At 49.0% G+C, this 20,499-nt stretch overlaps 1 protein-coding gene across 1 annotated transcript in view; it reads left to right on the top strand.

Moving 5' to 3' along the window:
• LOC137438366 (uncharacterized) overlaps positions 1-20,499 on the top strand; it is a 45,700-nt gene that overhangs the window by 7,983 nt on the left and 17,218 nt on the right. Inside the window, exons 3-9 of the mRNA XM_078767015.1 lie at positions 5,561-5,614; positions 6,029-6,082; positions 6,236-6,306; positions 13,503-13,556; positions 13,764-13,817; positions 15,265-15,322; positions 15,670-15,723. Coding sequence (XP_078623141.1) covers positions 5,561-5,614; positions 6,029-6,082; positions 6,236-6,306; positions 13,503-13,556; positions 13,764-13,817; positions 15,265-15,322; positions 15,670-15,723 — 399 coding nt within the window. The remainder of the gene's footprint in view (positions 1-5,560; positions 5,615-6,028; positions 6,083-6,235; positions 6,307-13,502; positions 13,557-13,763; positions 13,818-15,264; positions 15,323-15,669; positions 15,724-20,499) is intronic.

Below are 20,499 nucleotides of genomic sequence, written 5' to 3'. Positions count from 1 at the left end.
AATCTGAATTAGCCGACGTTGGGGCCCAAAAGCATCCGATTAACTGCCGATACGACGCCATCTTACGACGCCATCGTATTGGCGTCTGCTGAGCGAAGGCGAAGCAAGCCGTCCGCTGATTGGACAGGCGAAGGCGAAGCAAGCCGTCCGCTGATTGGACAGGCGAAGGCGAAAGCAAGCCGTCCACTGAGTGGACAATCCAGAGCATGCATTTGTGCTGGTGTCGGCGATCGTTGTTCATATACGCACTCTTCATTCTCATCTGTCTTCCTAACTCTTACTCGGACAAGCAAATCCCCTATGCCATCCATAATGGTACACTCTATCCATACACCACATCCTCCCTTCCGTGGATGTTCCACGGGTTTCGGCTAGTTCTCACTAACAGGCCACACGCCCAGCCAATTTCATGTCACTAATGCACCCCTCAAGCAGTACTCTGCTACTCTCGCACCACAGATGCCAATATCCAACCACAATTTACCTACTCCCTCTACCTAACTTTAAACTACCCTGCCCGGGTATTCGTGAAGGGGTTCCATCCTTCCCCCACTCACCCTTTCGCACCATCCACTCCACACTACTCATTCCACACTCCACTCACTCCACACACCATTGCTTCCACACAACCATTCTCCATACACCTGCTCTCCATACCTTGCACACCTTGCAAGCCATTCACCCAATGCACAATCACACCTTTCACAATACTCTGCTCAATACACCTTCTACACACACACACAGCATTCACGAGCATTGCCTCTCAATTCCTCATTTCATCCAAAACTTAAAGCTCATACACACAGCATCATCTGACTACCTGGTTTTCCCACTAACTTAGTGCTTCCCCAGTCATCCCTTACACTAATGCACATCCCTCGTCGTTATAATCCATCTAATCTCTCTACGTCCCCTCTACAGGTATCAATGTCACTACTTAAATCTACAGTTACCTTTGGTCATTTTCTAGATTCCTATTCATTAACCTAACCCTCCCGGGCTGGTTTGTACAGCCACCCCATAAAACTATAGTTCATGTGCCCAAAAAAATGTGAGGCGAATGGTAAACCTACCATTCGCCATCACTATCACTGCTACCATCAATCGTCCACTATGCTACGAGCCTCGGTGCGGGAATACCTTTTCATAGCTCGACTTCGAAAAGCCGGCTATCTGTGCGGATGGTTGGTCTACTGTAGGTTGGGTCCGTCCGGGATCGATTCTGGGGAGGAGGTTTCGTCGAACCGAGATTCCACGGTCCATCCCAGCGCGGAGCCTTTCGGTCTCCGGCCCGATGACCCAACCTCACCTGGTTGGAACACCGCCCCCCGCTAGGGGGCGCAGGTCCGACCTGGCCTTTCTCCCCCGAAATCGTGCCGCTCGCCGCTACGACGCGGCCCCGACCATACAGGGCGGAACACGGCCCGAATCGTGCACAGCACTCCATGGAGGAGCGCCGCCGCCACGATCCCCGCCGGCTCCCGCTGCACACAACGAACACCACGCCCCGAGAGCTCGCGTCGGCTATACATCGGCCTAACCGCTGCCCCGGTCAACGTCGATGCTCCCATTGCATGCTCACACCATGCGTTCTTCCTCTTATTCACCGAACGTGGCGCTTCAATGCCTCCCATACAACCCATACATTCCCTGCACTCTATCACCGCACTCTCTGTTACACACCACTTCTCTGTTACACACCTCTCCCCCGTTACGTCCTCCGCAACGCTCCCGGGTGTGCACTTCTGCATCCACCCACTCAGCGCACACCTACCCCCGGATGTGCAATCCCTTGTCGCACACCCAATCACATGCTCCACCACCAACTCAGGTGTGCATTCTCGCACACGCTCAACTATTCCAGGTGTGCATTCTTTCTCACTCGCCACAACCAACTCACTCTCCATGTTACAATCACTCCCACTATCACACTCTGTCGTGCATTCTCCCTCGCACCCGGTATCACACTCTTCCTCTGGCACCATTCGCCCACGCGCGCCATTTTCTCTCACACCACTCACAAGGGGCCTTCCACGAATGCCCGGGTGCCGTCTCGATCCCAACCGCGCGAAAATTCTTTTTGCGCTAAACACTTTCCCACAAAATCTCTTAGCCCCATATATAGCCCGAGTCACCTTTGGGATTCTTCTTCCTCGCTCCAACACCTGCAAACTTTCATTGGGGTCAATAAGTACAGCATCATGATGCGAATCCAGACTTTGAGTATATTCCATTCCTTCCTCCCGCGAGTGCTTTTCTAAGTCCGTCTCTTCCGCCCCAATTTCCACTATAATTAATTCTTTAATTTCTTTTTCCATTTCAATTAATTCTTTTTCTTTTTCCGCCGCTGCATGTGAATTTGCCCTGTCCAATTCGGCGGCGGTTGGGTTTTTCACACCCCGAGTCGCGATTTCTATCTCGGTCCACCCGGCTGTGCCTTGCTCAACGTCGCTTCTCCCGCGCTCCTCAAGTCGCGCTACCTCGTCGCGTACAAATGCGACCCCCTCGCCCAACCTGCGGTTAACCTCCCTCTCAACTTCCCTCGTCTCATACCTGGCTTTGTCCCTCACCAACCCCTCATTAATTTATTTGGCTTGGCCATTTACGTCCTCCAATTCGCCCCCTAATCCTCCCAATTTGACCTCTAGGCCCCCAATTTGGCTTCCCATGTCATTTCGCAATTCCCCAATTTGGCTTCCCAATTGCTCCCCCATTATATTTTCCATTCCCTCACTATTAGCCCTCATTTCTCCCATTTCTTTCCTTAATCCCCCAATTTGGTTCTCTAATCCCCCAAATTTATTACTCTGAGCATCCATTTTATTTTCCATCTGCCTACTATTCTTTGCCATGTCTTCACCCGTCTTGACCATAAAGGCCCTCATTTGCACCATAAATAGGCCCCAGTCCATTGGCACCGTGGGCTCGGCTGCCGCGGCCATGTGCCAGGCACCGCCATTTTGTGTGCCTGCAACCCCCTCTACCACACCTTCATTATCCTCCTCCTCCATTACTCCCACCTCTTCCCTGGGGTCCTGGGTCGATTCTACTTCCTCATTCTCCCCTATCGGCATCCGATCACCTTGATTATCCATGGCACGACCTTAATTTGGGTTTTAATAAAAATTTTGGCGCTCCTAATTTTTGACCAAATTTTTTCCACAATATAAAAAATTTGGTTCGGGCCCAAATCCCACTCCTCGACACCAATTGTTGCGGATTTGGGGGTCGGCGCTCCCCTTACCAAGGGGGGGTTAATCCCCATTGTCTTTTAAGCTGGCCGTTCCCCCAACCGTAGAAGTTATAACGCTTCTTCTGGTCGGGAGTAGCCAGGGTGATTGGTCAATAAAGTCCCAAATACCTGAGTGCTACCCCTGGCCGTGAAGCAGGGAGATAACTCCTGCTCGGACCGCGGACAAGATGGAAATTGCTGAGCGGTTTAGCAATCCGAAGCCCGAGCCATTAACAAGAAGACTAACCCGATTCTGAGCGGTTCTAATCGTGCCACGTATATTCAATTGAGAAATCACTAAAACGATCGGATGGAGAGGAAACCAAAAGGTAGGAAGAACAGAGATTTATTAATTACGTACAAAAACCCGAAGAGGAAACGAAAGAAGGGCATGTACAAGGGAAGAAGAAGAAGCAGACACAGGGCAACCTTATACAGTCTTAATTAACACGCCCAGGCCAACACAAACAGACTTACATGAAAGGGGAATAGCAGGAAAGAAGGTCCAAGCAGATGGGCCAGCGTTGGCTCCGGCCCCGGTTCACGCTCCACTCCGGTCCACGCTCCACCTCGGTTCCGCGGCGAAACCCGGTAGGCAGCGCGGTTGGCATTGTCGGCGCGAGCAGACCTTACATACGGGGGGGGGGGGGAGGGGGGGGTTCATATATCGGGGAGGAATTGCGTCCGTGAATCGGAGGAATCGTGTCTCGTGCCTCGTGACTCTCCAATGGTGCCACTCTCCCCGGCAGACTCTCAGACTCGGCAGACTCACAGACTCCGACTCTCAGACTCCGACGCTGACTCTGACACTGACTCCACGACTCCCTAAGTAGTCCCACGCGAGCGCTTATATTACGCGCTCGCGTATCAAGCCGCGTGCTTTTAGGACACACCCACCGGTGAGCTCGCCTCGGCCCTGGTTGGTCGCGAGGGCTCACCGACTCCGCCCTTAACAGGGCTACGCCTCGCTCTGATAACTCCTCCCCCTTTTTCTCCGCTCTGACCGCATGGTTAATGGCGTTTGGAGCGAGCGCTGCGGCGGCTGCGGCACTCTCCCCCGCAAAATGAACGGGATTGAAAAGGGGCCTATGTTATTTGATTAATGCAATGCAGAGTCAAACTATTGGGAACAGAGCCTTACCTGAAACACATACTAATGAAATAACTGAAAGGTTCCTATGGTGTCCTACGTGTTGCAATATGGACTAACTAGGGTGCGACCTTTGACCTTTGCCAAATGGGAATATTTACAGGGAATTATTTACAAGGGATTATTATTTACAAGTGACGGTTCTGAAAACCGTAACAATGTATATATATATATATGTATCCATGACCGATCCTTTCCTAATACTGAGCAAGGAAGCAACACACTAATTGATATAACTCATGACTTAGCCGGGATTTGAAACACCAACATCCTTGACTCGGACAGACGCTCTAACGCGAATTGCGTCATTGATTACATCGATGATTAAATTAAAGTTTACTTTGAACTTCTTTGAAATACATTATGAAACGTTATGAAGTTGTACAAAACGTTATGAAACTTCTTTGAAGTTGGACTTAATCCCAAACAGGGAATTATGGATTGGGTGTCGTCCATCTGTCGTGCGTGCGTGCATCCGGAACCATATCTCCAAGATGTATAGACCAATTTTGTTCAAACTTGGCACAAAGGCAATACATGAGTGTATACAAATGCAGAAGATTTTGTTTTTGTAATCCGAACAAGGATGGCTGACTGGCACCCTTATCTCCGTACAGCAAAATTGCTAAAACCACGTGGCACCCTTATCTCCAAAATTGCTGACATTTTATGTCGTCTTCTCCTTGTTTTTTCAGTCAAAGTGCTAAATGGCGGTTTTTTTCTTTAATTAAATGGTTATCTTGCACTGAAACCTTTGTTTCAGTATAGGCTACTGTTATTAACAACACTGACATGGATTATTCAACTTTGTGATAATCCTCAGGTCGTATCTTAATGCACTGTTAAACAAAGCAATTCCATGTTGTATAATTATGCGTTTAAAACCTATCTCGTTTGGTATCATGCTCTTCTTCTGGTTTAATGTTGAGCTTTGCCTGCATGTGGAGCTTTTCAAACACAGTGCAGGAAGCGGCCGCCATAAACGGGAGACAGACGAACGCACGGACAGACACCACAGTTCACATTATATAATAGATCGCTGACTACAAGTCCTGTTTATTTTCCTTTTGCAAAAATGAATAAGAAAAACACAAATGGCGATTTGGTAACAATCACGAACACAACACAAGGATTACATTTGCATTTTGATTAACTTTTATCTCTTTGAAATGTTTCAGGGAGATTTCGGCCCACAAGGAACTCATGGTGAACCCGGTCCAATTGGGCCACAGGTAAATGCCTTTCTGACATTTTTCATTTACTGATTGCAAATAGTCATTTACGTTGAAATTTGCTTCATCTTCTGACTGTTTTATCCTCTACTGTGTCTACCCGGAACTCATTGTTCTCCTTTATATGCTCAGTGCATGCTCAGTCCACCGAGTCAGTACAGTCAAGCTAACATTTTGAAAATGCCCCATAAACGGTTGCATAAGGATAGACTGATTATAATCAATGGAAAAAGATAAAACGTCATTTTATAATGATATCATTTTTGCAATAACTTTATCACCCTCTTGTTTTATGATTAATTGGTTTCTTCCATTCATTTGTCACACACCACCATGATACCATTGTCTGCTGCCTGTGTGCTTGTTGTGGCACGAGAGTAATTAGTGAATCTTGTCTGTCTGTCAATGAGACAGGGCCTTCCTGGTTTGCTGGGACAGAAAGGAAAGCAAGGAGCAAAGGGAGATGATGTAAGTAAGGTATATCTTTCATGGAATAAAACTGTATACTGTTACGGATTCGTCACTTCTGTTGTTGTGGTTTTCATCCACTGTAAACATTTTTAATTCCATGTACTATTATTGTTTTCAAAAGGTTTATTGTTTATGAACTGTTTTCAAAAGGTGAAAAAGTTAGAGTTAAATGAAACCGGAACCGGACGACGACGAAGAGGAAGAGGATTAGAGAAGGCGGAGTGAATGAGTCGGAGAAGAAAGCCGAGTTGCTTCGAGGGCTGGAGCGAACGATTGGCGAGCGAGAGTCACGAGTGAACTTTGGGTTTCCCAGGAAGGGGATTCCTGCGACAGCGTTGTTATCGCTGTGACAGATCAACCTGCGTGACAGGTTTTGTGGTTGATTCCGGAGAGAATCATCAGAGTGCCGTTATGCCTCGAGAACGGGCCGTCGGCCATTTTGACTCGCGCAGGACTTGCGCTTCGCTCAAGGATTCATCTCGCTTCGACCATTTTCGCTGCATTCAGACGTTGATCTGGTGTGTGTGTGGGTAACATGGATTTTGAAGGTAAATCTGCAGTTCGCCGATTTGGAGCTGTGAAACGACCATACCCGAGGGTGTGATTTCCCAGTCGCCTGGAGGGCGCCTTTGGATTTCCCAGTCGCCTTGAGGGCACCTTTGCACAGCTCTGGCAGCAGGACTGTAACTGCCAACCCAACGGGATTCTGGTCTCGATTGGACATTGTTCTGACGATCGCTGGAGCGGATCGACTTTGGCTTGAAGCCGGAATCAACTTTGGCTTGAAGCCGGGATTAGAGACATTGGGAATCTTCTTCTTTTTGCTCACTTGGAGCACAGTGAGTTATATTGTACGAACCTGATGGTACCTGTAGTGAAATCGTATCCGTACTGAACCCGGGTGGGGATGCTCGCTGCTCGCTGTCATTGTTGTCCCCACTAGGGGCGTGACTATAAGACCCGTTGCTGTGTCAGTGCTCCGAGACTTCTCCCTTGTGACATGTTACATCGGTAGCCTCGTTAATGGTACGCCTTTATAGAATATCTAGCTTGCTTGCATTGACTGATATGAATGGCTTTATGAGATGTCGCATCGTATGCTTATTGTGTATTTCTACTTACAGGAATGATGTGATGATCTAAATGCAATTAAACCAAACCGTTGGACTAAAAGTTGTGCGGACCTGAGTGGTTTTCCACAACACTTAATTGCATTTATGATCTGCTGACATGGCTGGCAACAAGACGTTGACGGTGTCCATTTTCAGCGCCGACCCACAAGCCACGGACGGAGGCTTGCAACTCAAGCACTGGCTCAAGCAACTGGAGCATCTCTTTAATGAGCCTGATACCGCTCCGACGCCTGCCGCGAAGCTGGCAATATTACACTCAAAAATCGACTACCGGGTCTACCACTCGGTCGCTCAATGCACGACGTATGATCTTACCGTCGCGGAGCTCAAGCGGCTTTATATAAAAGAAAAAAGCCCTGTGTATGCGCGTTATTTGCTGCAGACGCGACGGCAGCAACCCAACGAGCCTATGGATCATTACGCCCAGGAGCTCCGGCAGCTCATGCTGGACAGCGCCCAGCCACGGACTCCCGAGCAGGCTAAAGATGATCGACTTTTAGATGCCTTCATAGCAGGGGTCTCCTCTCAGGAACTACGTCTCAAACTCTTGGAGAAGACCGACCTGACCTTCGCTACGGCGGTTGAGCAAGCGACGGTGTATACTGAAGCACGGATGCAATCGAACGCCTATGATCGCACGCGCCTTTTGGCGGGCACCTCACTACACGCCCGGCCGGAGAGGACCACTGACGAGGACGTGGATCCGCCTGCTGAACTCCGGGATGCTCCGGAGGATGACCCTACCCTGACAGCTGCCGTTACGACCAGCAGACCCAAGGCCTTGCGCGGGGCCGCATGTTTTTTTTGTGGAGGGCCTCGTCATGCCCGAGTCGTGTGTCCGGCACGTGACGCTATTTGCCATTTGTGCTCGCTAAAGGGACATTACGCGAAAGTGTGCAAGAAATCGGCACGCGGCTCACGGCCCTTCGACCCGCGCAGCCGCGGTCGCGCAGGCGCGGCAACCTTGAACGGGCTTGTAGCAGAACCCACGAGCCCAGCGCCTTACCCGTCTTCGAAGGGGAGGGCCCCTCGCTGCGGCCCGCTGGGCGCTCAGACAACCTTGACTGGCGCCACCGGAAAGCCACCACCGTCTCATTCTCCATCGGGGACAAAGGCCGCGTCCTTGGCCAAACCTCGAGCCACGCAAGGGAAGAAACAGCTTTCGAATACTACGGAAGCCTTTTGTCAAAGCGACCAAACGAAAAAGGCGATTTCGAATACTACTACGGAAGCCTGTTGTCAAAGCGACCAAACGAAAAAGGCGATTTCGAATACTACGGAAGCCTTTTGTCAAAGCGACCAAACGAAAAAGGCGATTTCGGCTACAACGGAAGCCTTTATCTGCCAGGAGTGTCAAAAGGCGATGTCAAATACTACTGAGGCCTTTTCTCATCGGATTTTGAATCGCGAAACACCGGAATGCTGGGGAAAGCCCTCTGATGACGATAATGGATTCCCCATGGTCAACGCAGACTCCGGCCACGATCGCAAAACTGCTGCTGGTGTAGGATCCACCCGCGAGGCTGGTCCGACCCATTCGGGGGGCTCAGTCCCGCTCCCAGCTGCCTCGTCTGGCCTGGCTCAAGCCCTTATTCCCCTTATGGTTGAGGGCCATTGTGTTCAGGCCTTGGTGGACACCGGATCTACGGATAGTTTTATCGACCAGCGACTTGTGCTCAGGCATGGATGGCGGATCGGGCGGTCTACACGACGGATCTTCATGGCATCCCAGGGACTCCGGCTTAGCACAAAAGGGGAATGCCGATTGAAACTAGTGCTAAAGGGACGGGTTTTCCCTGATGTACACCTTATGGTTTTACCCGCATTATGTGCTGATATTCTGCTAGGACACGATTTTCTTAAGCTGCATGGACGTCTGGTAATGGAGTTCGGTGGGCCTGACACTCTTGTTGTGGGGGCGGACGACGCGCTAACGGTGTGCGCCCTAGCGCAAATGGACGTCCGTCCACTTTCGCTGTTCCCCAATCTAACCTCCGACTGTACCCCTGTCGCGGTAAAATCGAGACGCTACTCCCGCGCGGACATGCAATTCATTGCGGACGAAACGACTCAGCTCTTGAAAGACGGCATCATAGAACCTAGTAGGTCACCGTGGCGTGCCCAGGTCTTAGTGGTGCGCAGTGAGGCCCATCGCAAACGCATGGTAATCGACTATTCCCAAACGATTAACCGCTTTACACAGCTGGATGCCTACCCCCTTCCGGGGATGGACGCGCTAGTGCAACAGGTGTCCCAGTATTCGGTCTATAGTACTCTCGATCTCCGTAGTGCGTACCACCAGATCCCTATCTCTAGGGCGGATCGTATCTATACCGCTTTCGAGTCGGGGCAGCGGTTGTACCAATTTACACGATTGCCCTTTGGGGTGACGAACGGGGTCGCTTGTTTCCAGAGGGCCATGGATGACCTCGTTGCGCGGGAGCACCTAACCGATGTTTTCGTCTACCTCGATAACCTTACGGTTTGTGGATATGACCAAGGGCACCATGACGCTAATCTGAAGCGCTTCCTTGAGGTCGCGCAACGGTATCACTTAACTATGAACGAGGATAAGTGCCGATACTCCCTACGCACCATAGATCTTCTGGGGTACACCGTGACCCATGGCTCTGTCTCTCCGGATAAGGAACGTCTGCGACCTTTGCTCGACATGGCCCCTCCCTGCGATCGGGCTTCCCTGAAACGCGCCCTTGGGCTGTTCGCCCATTACTCCAAATGGGTGCAAAATTTCTCCGCGAAACTTCGCCCCCTTGTGGCCTGCGACACCTTTCCCCTGAGTTCGGCCGCATTGACGGCCTTTGAAGGACTTAAGACCGACATCGCCCGAGCCGCCGTAGCAACCATTGACGAGAGCGGCTCGTTCGTCCTCGAAAGTGACGCCTCGGATCAGGCCATCGCGGCGACCCTCTCCCAAGGGGGACGTCCCGTGGCTTTCTTTTCACGGACTCTTACCTCCGCTGAGCGGCGGCACTCGTCCGTTGAAAAGGAAGCGTATGCGATCGTCGAGTCTATTCGGCGATGGCGCCCGTACCTACTCGGGCGGAGCTTCCAAATCATCACGGACCAGCAAAGCGTTGCGTTCATGTACGACACCTTACACGCCCAGCGCATTAAGAACGAGAAAATCACTCGCTGGCGTATCGAACTCGCCGACTTCTGTTACACCATCAAATATCGCCCAGGGAAGGATAACCAGGCCGCCGATGCCTTATCGCGCCCCACTACATGTGCTGGTATCACCTCGTTGGAGGGCCTACGGGTGCTGCATGCTACTGCGGGCCATCCCGGCGTAACGCGTTTCGCTCATTTCGTGCGGAGTGGGAATCTCCCTTACTCGATTGACGATATCCGCCGTATCTGTCGCGACTGCGCTATCTGCGCGGAAATCAAACCGCGTTTCTATAACCCCCCTATGGGGACTCTGGTGAAGGCTACACGCCCGTGGGAACGCTTGGCGATGGATTTCAAGGGCCCTTTGCCGGTGTCGAGCGGCTCTCGCTATCTGCTCACTATCGTTGATGAGTACTCACGATTCCCCTTTGCTTATATGTGCGCGGACATGACTGCTGCCACGGTGATGCGTTGCTTACAGAACTTGTTCTCAATGTTCGGTTACCCGGCCTATGTCCATACCGACCGGGGTGCAGTCTTCTTGTCTCAGGAGGTGCGCGGCTATCTGCTCCAAAACAAGGTCGCGTCTAGTTACACCACGCCGTATAGACCCCAGGCTAATGGGCAGATCGAACGCTTCAACGGGATTATCTGGAGGGCCGTCATGCTCCATCTCCGGACCCACGGCCGGGGCCTCGATAAATGGGCTTGGTCGCTACCTGCGGCGTTGAACTCAATCCGGGCACTCCTGAGTACGGCAACTAACCAAACTCCCCACGAGCGTCTTTTCCACCACCCCAGGAGCTCGGGGTGTATACGGTCTTTGCCCAGTTGGCTCGCTGGGCCCGGGCCGGCCTACCTTAAACGGGCAGTTCGCGCGAGCAAGTACGACCCCCTTGTGGACAAAGTGCAGATTCTCCAGGCTAATCCTGAGCATGCTCGTGTGATGACGTCTGATGGTCGTGAGACTACTGTCTCCGTTCGTCATCTTGCCCCTTGCGGGGTCGACGACCTTAGTAGGGAATCGGACGAACCAGTCGAACCCGTCTATGAGACTATGACCTCTCCCGATGCTCCCATCGCCGACAGTCCACCGACCCTCCCCCCGTCGAGACTGCCCGGGTCCGACGACTTGGCGTTACCCCCTTCATCACCCGACCCTGTTGACGCCTCTGACACCGGGGATACAGGGTTACGAGACGCCGTACCCGGGGAATTTCGAACGCGTGCTGGCAGAGAAATTCGCCGCCCGGCCCGCTACGGTTGGGCCGACTAATACTCCGCGCCCTTGCTGACGCTCACTCGCTTTTAGCCACGCGGCCGTATAATTCTGACGGGGGGTGAATGTAGTGAAATCGTATCCGTACTGAACCCGGGTGGGGATGCTCGCTGCTCGCTGTCATTGTTGTCCCCACTAGGGGCGTGACTATAAGACCCGTTGCTGTGTCAGTGCTCCGAGACTTCTCCCTTGTGACATGTTACATCGGTAGCCTCGTTAATGGTACGCCTTTATAGAATATCTAGCTTGCTTGCATTGACTGATATGAATGGCTTTATGAGATGTCGCATCGTATGCTTATTGTGTATTTCTACTTACAGGAATGATGTGATGATCTAAATGCAATTAAACCAAACCGTTGGACTAAAAGTTGTGCGGACCTGAGTGGTTTTCCACAACAGTACCATCATAGGAAATATATATTGGTTGTACAATTGATTACTATTGTTGTTGTACTGTTATTCTTGTGTGATCTTAATACAATACTTGTTTGTTTGTAACAATTGGTGTGGCTTCACCATTGATCTTTGACATACAGAATAACACATTTTTCTGCCGTGACTCCTCTCGGGGCTCGGAGGTACACCGTGACCAAGGGGTTTGGGGAGGAGCACGTAACAATATACAGTATGTGTAGAAGAAAGTCTACAGCCACTTTCAAATTTTACCCCTTTTGTTGCCTTATACCCTGAAATTAAATTGCATTAAATCAGACTTTTCCCACCTTTACCTTCACATTGTAACCCACGATTTCCAAGTGAAAAACAAATTCTACAAATTTTCAGAAAATTAATTAAAAATACAAAACTAGAATATCTTGGTATGCATTCATGGTATGCATGGTATGCTTGGTCAGCTGTGAGACCTTACATAGACAGGTGTGTGCCTTTCCAAATCATGTCCAATCAATTGAATTTACTACAGGTGGACTCCAAACAAGGTGTAGAAACATCTCAAAGATGATCAAGAGAAATGGGAGGCACCTGAGCTAAATTTAAAGTGTAATAGCAAAGGGTCTGAATACTTATGTCAGTGTGATATTTCAGTTTTTTCTTTTTAATAAATTTGCAAAAATTTCTAAAATCCTGTTTTCTCTTTGTCATTATGGGGTATTGAGTGTAGATTGATGAGGGAAAAAATGAATTTAAACGATTTCAGCATAAGGCTGCAACATAACAAAATGTGAAAAAAGTGAAGGGGTCTGAATACTTTCTGAATGCACTGTACATCTCCACATAAGTGGGAAGAGACTGCTGGTGTAGGTCTTCGATATGCCAGGCAATTATCCAATGAGCCAAGATTGCTGAATCCATGTTCATCCAGTCAACAGAGGTCAGGAGACAGAAAAGACATGTTCGTTCCCAACCAGAGTCACAACTCAGTTTATCAGTGTGGCTCGGGTAGACAGATCTCCATCAGAAGCCGACTCGATTTTCACCAACAGAAGTGCACCCACCGGTCTTGCCACCCAGTTATCTTCAGAAGCGCTTCTATATTTATCTTAGACACGGACGTCATCTTCGTCTCGAAGGACAGCTACGCAGACACTTCAAACCTAATATGAAATGTCTGTCAAACAATGACCTGATAACCACTTCACGTACATGGATGATCCGTACCTTATCGGATATGTTTTGGAAAGAGGATAGACCTGGACATATTTTCCAAGTTTTGTTTTTAATTCCACAGGTTTCAGCTACAATATAATTCTCCTGTTTGGACTATGGGTCTTTGACCTCCTACAGAATATCCATGCTTGTTATCAAGTTATAGCATTTTGATGCTTTGTTATCCTGTTCTCCTTACACTGATCATTTCACTGTAGGTTTGAACATCCATTGTAATTCATTCCTTGGCAAATGACTATTCTCAGGGTGAAGCTGGTGATCGTGGCATCAGTGGAATACCAGGAAAAGTGGGGGAAAGGGTGAGTTGCCCAAAGAGAAACTTTGTCACTCACGGGCAAGGTAAATGAAAGCTTACAAATGCCGCCATTGTCAAGAGGTTCGTCGAGGTTTATCTTTTACTTCTGATGAATAAAAACAAACCCTTTGGCCACTTTGATCATAAAGGTATGTTTTCTTATTTGTTGATATGATTTATTTATTTATCATTGTCCTTAACTGTTCTTCAGGGAGTTGAAGGACAAGAAGGAAGTTCTGGAAAACCTGGACCACAGGGTCCAAAGGTTAGGATTATTCTTTATGTTATTTTTTTTCGGACAAATAGTTCCTCTTGTGAGCTCTGATGCTTCTTCATCTTCTTTCCTTTTCTTGCTTTGCATTTGCCGTCCACCAATCTGGAGGAAAGTTGCAATATCTCCAGTGAAATAATCAACCCCATAGTCCACGTGATGCTCACGTGTTCCTCCTCATGTTATGGAGTGTGTTCATGTTTCACAAAGGATGTTAAATTTTAAACAATAACAAAAATTGGCACAAAGCATCACTGATTGATTAATGTTGAGTTCCATTTGAGATGCGTATGAGGTCTGATCAAAAAGTTCTGGGACTAAATGTATTCTTCCTACACTAAAGCACAACGCAGTTGATCAAATGTATCCCCTTCAAAGTAGTCTCTTCCTGATTGAACACTGATTCCAGCAGTCCTGCCATTTGTTGAAGCATCTCTGGTACTCTTCTTTGGTGACGTCTTTGTTACCGGGTCGCATTTTGAATGATGGTGGCACATCCTGAAATCTCCTTCCTTTTTGTGTGCGTTTCAGTTGGTGGAACAGAAAAAAATAATTTGGTACCAAATTGGGTGAATATGGTGGGTGGGGAACTTGTGGGATGTTCTGCATGGCCAAATATTCTCGTGTGGAGAGGGCTGAATGTGCCGGCGCATTGTCGTGATGCAACATCCACAAACCTGACTCCCATTTTTCAGGCCATTTCCATCAAACATCATTTCTTAGGTGTTTCGGAAAGGCCTAACCCTGTGAAACGAACTCATGGTGCACAACAGCTTCACTGTCAAAAATACAGCCTCGCCTTTACATTTGAGCGCTCCTGTCTTGCTTTCTTTGGTCGAGGTGATGACTGGGTTTTCACTGAAATGACACGATTAGTCTCGGGGTCATCGCCACAACACTGTGAGGCGATGTTCCTTCTCTTCCAGAGTGAGAATCTGCGGGATGAATTTTGCTGAGACCCACATCATTCCTAAATTTTGAGTCGTAATCGTTTGGCATGTGCCGTAGGAGATGCCAACTTCTTCCGCCACTTCACGAATCATCATTCGTCTAATCACGAATCGTATCACAAACGCAAGCGACTGATTTTCCTCACTTTGCGAGGTTGATGGATGGGCAGAATGTGGATCAGCCACATCAGCCACGATGGAAGTTCAGCCACTTTTAAACCACACACAATTTTATGCACCCACGTTGCTCCTTCAAGTTAGACATTTTACAATGCGACAGGAAAATAAACACGTCCGCACAAAACAGCGCAACACTAAGAAACTAAGAAAATACGAAGAAAAGATGGTGGCTTCCTGCCAGAAGTTTGATGTCAACAAGTGGTGCCCACAATGCCAGTTCTTTAATCTCCATACAGTATACTTTGTTTCCCTACAATAAATTTCGTCTCGGAAACTTTTAAATCAGACCCCGTATTCGTTCATTTGTACAGCACTTGTAACAAAAATGTATCTCAGAAACAGCATCTCTCAGATATCGTTACGGGTTTGGTTCCTGACAAAAATAGCAGATCCAACTCTAAAAGTGTCGCGATGTTCTGATCGGGGCAGAATCGCTGAATCTTGGCGCATGTCGTCATTCTGGGAAGATCCGTCAATATAAGGCTCCACTTGCATCCGTTCGGGCCCAGTTTCATGATCAAATGGATCCTGCCTATTGATTTTGTAAATCGTGGTGTCCCGATTCAATATGGACAGGATGGACCCTAGCGTCCTTTTTTTCCTTTTCTCGTGTTGTCCTGGCGACTAAAGCTTTGGTTTATAATGCTCAACTCTGTGCATCTCCTAAAAGTAATTTCTCTCTTCATATTTACCTTCATTTGCCTTTTCTTTGGCAGGGTTATCCAGGTCTGCCTGGACCCCAAGGGCAGGTTGGACCTCCTGGATTGCTGGTAAGAGCACAAGACTATTTCCCTGTCCTTAACGGTTTCTTGTTTGTTTTGTAGTTATGGGAAAAAATTGTTTTGCTTTTGACGTTAAAAAAAGAGATTTGAGAGAATGGCGAAGAGGTGAATTCGGTACACAGACTGAAACGGTAGGCTGGTATGGCTGCTTCTGGTCACTCAGTTGGTTGCACATTTTGCATTGAATGGTCCGATCTCTGACGCTGGAGGATGCCATGATTCTCCACAATTCTGATGCAGTGCCAGCATCTCAGTGCACGCCATCTTTCCATCCCTTCTGCGTCTAAGTCGTGGCTTGTAAGATACGCCCCAGTGTCTTTTGAGACGATTTAACCACCTTGCATCGATCGCTACCTGGGCCAAATTCCAATTTGTCGATAATAATCAGCACTACCTGCAGTAGTAGGTAAGCCTGGTTTTGGCTTAGCAGCAAATGTGGCTGGCTTTTTGGATCCTAAATTTGAGTTATTGTCGTGCCAATAAAATAACACCAGCTGTGTTAACTCGGGCCTGTCATCCTTCCGAGGTTGGCAAAATGAGTACCAGCTTGCTGGGACGAATGAGCCATTCGTGTATCCTACGTCGGAGTGGCGGACCATTCCAGGATTGTGCCCCATAACCATTGGAAAACTTCCTTGGCAGCCCTCTTGGTCTGAAGACGTGAAAGCAGTGGCTCTTATTCTTCATAATTCTCCAAATGGTGTCGTCCTTCATTTCTTGTTTTCCTTGTGTTTGACATTTATCACATGAAGATCTCACTAATTTTTCTTTATTTATTTTGCAGGGGGAATTTGGTGTAAAGGTGAGATCCAAAACAACAGTGAAGAATTGATGGAATAACGATTCCCATGAGTCTATTTTCTCTATAATGTGTAAATTATCCCTGCAAACATCTACAGTGGTCGTTGGTAACTAGTGCACTACATACATTTGCACTGTTCGCTTCTCGTGTCGGAAAGTAGAAAGGCCGTACTGCGTAATGCCTGGGTAGCTGTTCTGCAAGGTATGATGTTATAAATGTAGCCATGTTTGGTCATTACAGTCATGCCATTCCGAGTTGTGGCTGAAACCGCTACACCATCCGCATACGTATGTTTAGAAAATATCCAGATATGTTCAGAAAAACAAAATGCTGTCGCAGAATTTATCATGTTAATTTTGGCAAAAAAGTTTCCCCAAAACCACCAAGTTAAAAAAAACATTTATACTTGTATATAGTATGTATAATGTATACCAACCACCTTCAGAGGCCATTTTTCCCCGCAGACCAGCAGTTGGCCTTTTTCAGGCACCATGATCCCCCTTTTAAAGCAATGTTTTACGGCTGGATGGCCTTCCTGCCACCAACCCTGTTAGTCGCATCTTGCGACACACGGGGAATTACCAGTGAGATGGTACTTAAATTGCCCACCTCGGAAGGATGACAGGCTGAGTCAACCCCTCTGGCATTAATTCAGCGATCGACCGGGATTCAAACCCAGGATCCTAGGATCCCAAGCCGGCACCCTAACCGCTAAGCCAACACCAGGCTAGTATATATAATGTATGTAGCATTAAATCCAAGTAGCATCCTGGAGAATCTGAAAGGCGTGTTCATCAGATTTCTCCAAAAATACATGGAATTAGTCAGAATGATTCCGAATTCGTTACCCTTAATCGACCTGTTCCGTAAGTTCCTCAAACTGCCGTTTGTCTTTCTCTCAATGCAGAGACTTTCACCACACATCGCACTTCAGTGTCTAAAAACATCTTTAAAACCAGAGGGTCGTCGAACTCCTTACCACGCACAGTCTTGAGAGAAAGTACAAGGGAAGGGTCTTTTCAACTCTCACTTTGCGTTTTCGAGCACGATCTATATTTCCACGAGCCGCCATTTTGTCTGAATCTCGATATTCCCCCAGCAAGGCAAGAACGAGCAGCAAATTTGATTGGTCGAGTTGGTGTAATATTTTGTCCAAATACTGCTAAGCTAGAGGTTTTTGGAACTGGCAAGAAGGCGATTTGTGTTCTGCAGTGTTCAAGTACAGTATACAGTCATGTGAAAAAGTAAGTACACCCCATGTAAAGTTTTGACTTTTTCAACATATTTCAACATACAGCTATTTGATCTTCATTTCAACAATATTGATAGATAAAGGTGATATAATATAACAAATATCATGAAACATTTACATTTTGTAGTCCATTGTATAATTTAAATAAACATAAATGCAAATTTCACATGTGGAAAAGGTAAGTACTGTAGTGAAATCGTATCTCGTACTGAACCCGGGGTGATGCTCGCTGCTCGTTGACACCGCTAAGGGCGCGACTATAAGACCCGCTGCTGCGGACGGTGCTCCGAGACTTCTCCTGTGACACGTTACATCTGGTAGACTCGCTAACGGTACGCCAGCATAGAATATTCAGCTTGCTTGCATTGAATGTTATGAATGGTCCCATGTGATGCCACATCGTATACTTATGGCATTTCCTGCATTACAGGATGATGTCATGATCTAAATGGAATTAAACCACAAGTTGGACTAAAGTTGTGTGGACCTGATTGGTTTTCCACAACACTTAATTCCATTTATATCTACCGACATGGCTGGCAACAAGACGCTGGCGGTTGCCATATTCTGCGCCGACCCGCAAGCCCCGGATGGTGGCTTGCAACTGAAGCACTGGCTCAGAACATTGGAGAATCATTTCGAGGAGCCTGAGACCGCGCCGACGGCTGCCGCGAAGCTAGCAACGCTTCATTCAAAAATCGACTACAAGGTGTACAATTCCATCGCTCAATTCGCGACGTGCGACCTCTCGATCGCGGAGCTCAAATGGCTGTACATAAAGGAAAAAAGCCCGGTGTATGCACGATATTTGCTGCTAACGCGACGTCAGCAACCCAACGAGGCGATGGACCACTACGCCCAGGAGCTCCGGCAGCTCTTGCTGGACAGCATCAGGGAGCCACGGACTCCCGCGCAGTCTCAGGATGACCTTCTTTTAGATGCCTATATTGCAGGGGTCTCCTCCCAGGAACTAAGGCTCAAGCTCCTAGAGAAGACCGACCTGACCTTCGCTACGGCACTCGAGCAAGGGAAAGTATACACCGAAGCGCGGATGCAATCGAACACCTATGATTGCACGCGCCTCTTGGCGGGAACTATGCTACACGCCCGGCCGGAGAGTGCTACCGCCGAGGACGCGGACCTGCTCGCGGAACTCCGGGATGCTCCGGAGGAAGACCCAGTCCTGACGGCTGCCACTACGGCCAGACCCAAGGCCTTACGCGGGGTCGCCTGCTTTTTCTGTGGGGAGCCACGTCATGCCCGGCCCGTGTGTCCGGCACGAGACGCAATATGCCATTTGTGCTCGCAAAAGGGACATTACGCGAAAGTGTGCAGGAAAACGGTACGCGGCTCGCAGCCGCGCGCGACCTTGAATGGGCTCATTGCGGAGCCTGCGAGCCGAGCCCGAAACCCGGCGCCTTACCCGGCTTCGAAGGGCAGGGCCCCTCTCTGCGGGCCCCTGGGCGCTCAGACGTCCTTGGCGGGCGTCACCGGACAGCCACCACAGTCTCATCCTCAATCGGGCACGAAGTACGTGTCCTTGACCAAACTCCGGGCCACGCAAGGGGCTTTGAAGCCTCGCCAAGCCCCAGCGGAACGTTCTCCTCATGTCGTCCACGAGCTAACGGTGGCCCTCACCCTGGAAAAGGCGATTTCGAATACTACGGAGGCCTTTTCCTGCCAAAAGTGTCAAAAGGCGTTTTCAAATACTACGGAGGCCTTTTCCCGTCAAAATTGTCAGATTTTGAATCGCGAAACACCGGAATGCATGGGAAAGCCCTCTGATGGCATTAATGGATTCCCCATGGACAACTAATACTCCGGCCACGACCGCAAAACTGCTGCTGGCATAGGATCCACCCGCGAGGCTTGTCCGACCCATTCGGGGGGGGTTCAGTCCCACTCCCAGCAGGCTCGTCCGGCCTGGCTCAAGCCCTTATTCCCCTCATGGTCGAAGGCCATTGTGTTCAGGCCTTGGTGGATACAGGGTCTACGGATAGTTTTATCGACCAGCGACTAGTGCTCAGGCATGGATGGCGGATCTGGAGGTCTACGAGACGGATCTTCATGGCTTCCCAGGGGCTTCGACTCAGCACGAAGGGGGAATGCCGATTGAAACTCGTGCTAAAGGGACGGGTTTTTCCTGATGTACACCTTATGGTTTTACCTGCTTTATGTGCTGATATTCTGTTAGGACACGATTTTCTTAAGCTGCATGGACGTCTGGTAATGGAGTTTGGTGGGCCTGACACACTTGTTGTGGGGGCGGACGACGCGCTTGCGGTGTGCGCCCTAGCGCAAATGGACATCCAGCCGCTTTCGCTGTTCCCCAATCTAACCTCCGACTGTACACCTGTCGCGGTGAAATCACGGCGCTACTCTCGCGCAGACATGCAATTCATTGCGGACGAAACGGCTCAGCTCTTGAAAGACGGTATCATAGAACCTAGCAGGTCGCCGTGGCGCGCCCAGGTCTTGATGGTGCGAAGCGAGGCCCACCGCAGACGCATGGTAATCGACTATTCCCAAACGATTAACCGCTTTACACAGCTGGATGCCTACCCCCTTCCGGGGATGGACGCGCTGGTGCAACAGGTGTCCCAATATTCGGTCTATAGCATTCTCGATCTCCGTAGTGCGTACCACCAGATCCCTATCTCTAGGGCGGATCGTATCTATACCGCTTTTGAGTCGGGGCAGCGGTTGTACC

This window comes from Myxine glutinosa, chromosome 13 (genome assembly GCF_964187855.1).
Source record: "Myxine glutinosa chromosome 13, kmMyxGlut1.1, whole genome shotgun sequence".
Lineage (NCBI taxonomy): Eukaryota > Metazoa > Chordata > Myxini > Myxiniformes > Myxinidae > Myxine > Myxine glutinosa.
The sequence above is the reverse complement of the archived record's forward strand: the minus strand, read 5'-3'. Positions and strand labels throughout refer to the sequence as shown.